At 53.4% G+C, this 5,346-nt stretch overlaps 1 protein-coding gene across 1 annotated transcript in view; it reads right to left on the reverse strand.

Moving 5' to 3' along the window:
• Positions 1 to 353: 353 nt before the first annotated feature.
• Positions 354 to 5,346, reverse strand: part of PLXND1 (plexin D1) — a gene marked incomplete at its 5' end in the record, with an annotated part of 64,958 nt that continues 59,965 nt past the window's right edge. Inside the window, 4 exons of the mRNA XM_031061629.1 lie at positions 354 to 956; positions 1,598 to 1,672; positions 2,481 to 2,621; positions 4,810 to 4,957. Coding sequence (XP_030917489.1) covers positions 840 to 956; positions 1,598 to 1,672; positions 2,481 to 2,621; positions 4,810 to 4,957 — 481 coding nt within the window. The remainder of the gene's footprint in view (positions 957 to 1,597; positions 1,673 to 2,480; positions 2,622 to 4,809; positions 4,958 to 5,346) is intronic.

A 5,346-nucleotide genomic window follows, 5' to 3' on the forward strand; every position in this document is an offset into this window, starting at 1 on the left:
GGCCAGCGTGGTGGGCAGCAGTGAGGGCCAGCTCCTTCCCCAGCTGCTGCCCCCACCTGGGAGCCGTGCAGCGTTCACCTCTCTGCTGTGCTCCAGCCCTGCACGAGCCAGGAAAGGGGAACAGCCCCTCCCGTGCTAGCACACACTGGGCTCCCTGCAGCTCCCAAACAGCTGTCTCCATTAGGGATAAAGTGCTTTCACCTTGCCTTAGCTGCTTGGGAAGCAACTGCTTTGTCTCAGCCTCGAGTTCCCTGTGTTGCCCAAGTCTCAGAGGGAGGAGTGGTTATGTTTACACATACAGTACAAAAATTAAAAGGCACAAATATACACAGAATGCAGCAGATAGTGAACAGCTGATAAGAGTCCCTGATGTTGGAAAAACAAGGATGTTGGAGGGATGGAGTGGGAGCTCAGGCTATGACGGTCTTTGCTGTCTGTGGTCATTACTCCCTGAGGTGACCCTTCTGCATCGTGTCTGTTGTTCCAGGCTCTGCAGCCCCATCCCGAGGAGCCACGCACAGGGGAGCACGGAGTGCTGACGGCTTGGCTGCTGACCAAGGGGAAAGTGGTGAACTGAGCTTGCCACAGGCGTCATGACTCCATTTCTGGCTGGCAAGAGCAAATAAATTATGGGTGCCACAGTGCAGACCAGAAGAGTTTTAGCTGCTCGGAAAGGTGTCTTGTGGTTTCTTGTGAAGTGAGGCAAACTTGTAGCCATGGCCAGGCCCACCCCCTCCACAAGGCTGGTTTGAGTATGACCAAGGTGTGCCTGCGGCTGAAGGCAGGGTCCCTTGCGGCACTGTGCTGCAAGAAAGGTCACTTCTAGGGCTGCAGCCAGCCTAGGCTTCACTGCAGGACTCATAGATGTTGTCCTCCATGAGAGCAATCACTTGCTCAAATTTGTGCTGGAGCTGGGTGCGCTTTGTTGTGGGGTTTGCGTCCAGGGCGGCCACGATCTGTGGGAGACACAGGCAGGCAGGGTGCTGAGACAGTGTGGGGTGCTCACCTGCCAGCCCAGCTCACCCCACCAGACCTATGGAGCCCAAATTCCAGACAGAGCTCCGAAGGTGAGAGCCCACCCAGCCCCACAGCCCCTGTGCTCACATCCCTGGCACCCCTGCTCTCCCAGGGTCCCTGGTCAGGGCTAGGAGTGCAGTGATACATGACAAAAATGCACTGCTGTACTAGAGCTGAGGGCACAGCACCAGCCCAAGGTGGCAGGGGGGCAGGAGCCAGCCAGGGTCACTGCCTCAATGGGGCAGGGACAGCAGGTGCAAGTTAACTTGGGGGTGGACCTTATCTGCATGTTTTGCTCTCCTGAAAGGGTCTATACATCCGGCAGCCCTTCTTTAGCCCAGCCAAATGCCATTAGGGTCAGCTGGGAATAGCCAGCCTCCTCTTCCAAGAAGCTGCCATCCAAGGGACAGAGAGTAGGTGCATCTGGATATGCACCTATTACATATGTACTGCAATTATGCACACCCCAGCAATCCTGCTCTGTGGGATGGGATGCAGGTGTCTGCCTGTAGGGCTGCTGCAGCGATGGTTCCTCCCTTCCCAGGCAGGCCAGAGCCCATGTGCTGTAATCCCCACTCACCTGGGAGCGGTATCTCTTGGCGTATTTGTAGATCTCAGCCATGGCGACGTTGGTGTTGAACTCATTTCGGTATTTCTTTATAAAGACAGAAAAGAGAGGAGAGAATATTAGCAGGATGGAGCTCATGAGTTGCAGCCTAGCCAGCAGTCACCGACTATAGTAAAAGCAGGTTGTGCCTGACTTTACGGTCACATTGGTACAGCTGGCTTTTTAAGGAAGGTGCATTTGCTTGCATCAGGATGGGTCTTGGTCTTTTCAAAGCCAGCTGTAAATACCCATGCTGGGCAGCACACTTGCATATCCCTCTGTGCCCAAAGCCATTTCACAGGAGGGGACAGTGCACCAGCTGTGCTGCAGAATATCAACAGAAAAATCCTGCTTGGTGCCCAAAGCTAAAACATCCTGGCGAGAAGGTTTGATTTTGAGGAACCTGTGGTGCATCGCTGGCAGGACTCAGATCTGAAATGCGGCTGCCAGCTCTTGAGGCTGGTATCAGGGCTGGCTGCCTGGGACTCAGGGCTGTCCGTGGCAGTTGTGCCTGGGAGCCAGCTGGCTGGGTGGCTGTGGGACTACAAAAATCCTTGTCCAAACTTCCTGGCTTTTTGGCACTGAATTTTGCTCTCAATTCCCAGTGGTGCCAGAGCTAGTTAGGCTCAAGCAAACTCATGGGTGTTTACTGCAGTTCTGGCAGTAATTGAAGATGCTTGGAATTAGGTCAGATGAAGTTTGTGTGTGGAAGTTTAAGGCACAATATCCCTTCTTGTGTGCTCCTTACAGCATCTAAGCAGTAGCTGATTGCAGCCTGTGTGCATTCCCTGCTGTTGCCAGGCTCCAGCAGGACACTGAGCCTGAAGACTCAACCCCATCCTCTCCACCCCCGTACCCGTGACTCCTCGGCGAGGTGGGCGTTCATCTCCTGCTCACTCAGAGGGGGCATGTCGTGGATTTGCTTGTAGTATCTCTGCACTATCTTCCGGTACTCGGGGATCTCCTTGGCATACAGCAATTTGTTGGTCGGGGAGTCCTAGAGTGAGAGCAAGACACAGAACTCAGGCACTGGGTTGCTCCCAGCTGAAAACCGTACTCTGTTTTCAGACCAAAGCACTGACACCAGATAGGGACCTCAGCTACAGCTGGGTGCAGGGAACAGCTTTGCCTTTGGTCCCAGCTGTCACCGGAGAGGACTGTGGTGCTGGACAGCACCGAGGCATGGAACAGCTCATGGCAGAACGGCTCAGACACATCAAGGATCTGTGGATGGGCACCACGTGCTTGTGGAGACACAGCCCCATCCTGCAGCCTTTGCATGAGCTGAACATCCATCAGCTCAGTGCTGGAGAAGGGGGTGATGGGTGTGTGTTCTAATTTGCAGCAAGCGCAGGCTAAAAGCAAGCCCAGGGTCAGGTGGGGTGGCTTACTGCCAGGGGATGCTCTGCAGGTGAGGTAGCACACCTGTGCCAGATCAAACACTTGGGCTCTCTGCTGCTGTGTGTGGAAACTGGCAACAAGGAAAGGGCTTCTGCATGTCTTCTGCTGGGGTTTCTTGAGCAGCCACATTGATTTAAGCTGAAGAACAAAGCTATCTTACAAGTTGAACTTTGTCAGCTGAAATGTTGCTTTTGGATTTTTCATGTAGCTTTGATTTATTTTGCATTGGCTAATCCAGGCTGCCTGGCCTAAATTGAGTGCACATAAAGTAATTAACAGAGAACACTGAATTCTCTTGATTAATGTCAGCTTAGAGACAGCAGCCTTAACCTCCCAGCCATACAACTGGGTTGTACCAGTGGAGGCACAACCCTGCTGCCCTCCTTGCAAACACAGCATGAATAATTTAAACCTCACAGCAATCCTGCCCTCCCGATTTCATTACCCCAGGAATGAACTTGGCTGACTAACCTGTGTTGCATCCCCAAGGGGAATGCCCCAGGCTTGGGGACACCAAAGGGAGTGAGATCATCACGTCCTGTCCTGCCACCCCGACACCGTGTGCGGGACTGCTCCCCAGTGCTCTGACAGGTGGAGAGGGGAGGGGACCTGCTGATGGCAGGGGTTGGTGGATTCTGCCCACGGGCAGCATACTTGGCTCTGCCAGGCAGGAACAGGGGAGCCTGGGGTGACTCCAATCTGCTGCTGCAATCTGTAGCTTGGCTAATGCTGCAGGGGAAACAGGAAACAGGCACCAGATCCCACAGCAGTTTATTTTCAAACCCAGTGACAAGGCATTGTGAGACTATGGCCAACTTACAGAGAGCCTGCTCACAGCATTATTTTTTTTCCTTGGAAACATTAAGGAAAACCATGCTGCCTCTTTTCTAAGTTATTTTTTAATTTGTGTCTGATTTGCCTCTATGATGAAGAGATGGGCACTGATTTCTTAACTGCTTGTGCACGATCGATGTATGGACTGAGTCTGCTCTCACATTTGCAGTATCAAGAGCAACGTGCTGAAACCAAGGGAAGAATCCAGTCTGGAAAATGCTCAGTTATACACTGCGTGTACATGCAAGCTGATTTTTATGCTGAGGATTTATTCTTCCCACATTACTCAACAATTCATTCACTTATACTATTGTATTCCAGAGAAGTGTTTCCATCTGCTGTCTGACTCCAGCTGACCCCTCTTCCCCTCATCTGCCACTTGACAAGGACAAATTGTAGGTGTTTCATAACACATGCAAAAAAAAAGACCAAAACCCAAACAAACAAAAAATCAAGCACTCATTAGATCTTCCTCCAGCATTAACCTCTCCCAACAAAGGCTTCCTGCAGCTCTGGGGCTGGGGGTGTAGCGCCCACCCCCTAACCGCAGGGTGTCCCCCAAGTCACACACTGTCACCACCAGCCTCTGGGGTGGGGGGGCAGTGGGGGTGATTTACAGCATTTCTTAATAAAACTTTTTTATGTCAGGAAGTTTCAAATGTCAGCACTGTGCTCAGCCAAGGCAGTGGGAGAAAAGAGAATGCACATGGGATGTCTTCCAGCCAGCCAGCCCTGCGGGACTGTGCGTGGGGCCCGAGGGTGGGAGATGGACCTGGCTCCTGCAGCCTTGTGCTTGCTTGGAGCAGGCTCAGCTCCCCCTCCACTGTGCTGAGCCCACCCCACCCCCACGCTGGACATGGCCACTGTGGGCTGGTGCCCTCTGTCAGGCCCTGCCCCCCCAGCCCGGTCCAGGCCCGTGGCTGCCTGGCAGGAGCCCTCGCTGCAGGTACCTTGCCCAGCTGCAGGTCGGAGAGCGAGCAGGCGTCGATGAAGGCCTGGGCGATCACAGACAGACAGGCGTCAATGTGGTCTGTCTTGTCAATGTCGAACACAAACTGGGGGTTTTTCAGGATGTTGACCCAAAACCTCAGCGGTAGGCTGCAAAGGGAAGGATCCAGGCACAAACACAAGATGAATTTTTGTGTACTAGAGGAAGAGGGGCGGAAATGCAGGAAAGACGGTGACAGAAAGGGAGTAGCAGAGAGGAGAGCTGAGGAGATGGGTTCTGCTATTTAATCACCTCTGGTACAGACCCCTGCCTTGATAGAGGGGCAGGGACACACCTTCAACCTCCAGATACTTTTTCAGGCTGGAGGATGTGGCACACACAGCCTTCTCTAGGCACACACACGCCCCTGCTCCTTCAGCAGCTGCAGGCCCAGAGAGGCACCAGCAGCTTTGCCTGTGTGGGTCTGTTGAGTCAGGCTTCCCCACTTGCTGCTCTTCGGAGCAATGGTGGCACCTCCTTTTCCCTCCTTCCCTTCACT

Source organism: Geospiza fortis, unplaced genomic scaffold (assembly GCF_000277835.1).
Source record: "Geospiza fortis unplaced genomic scaffold, GeoFor_1.0 scaffold128, whole genome shotgun sequence".
In the NCBI taxonomy this organism is placed as follows: Eukaryota; Metazoa; Chordata; class Aves; order Passeriformes; family Thraupidae; genus Geospiza; species Geospiza fortis.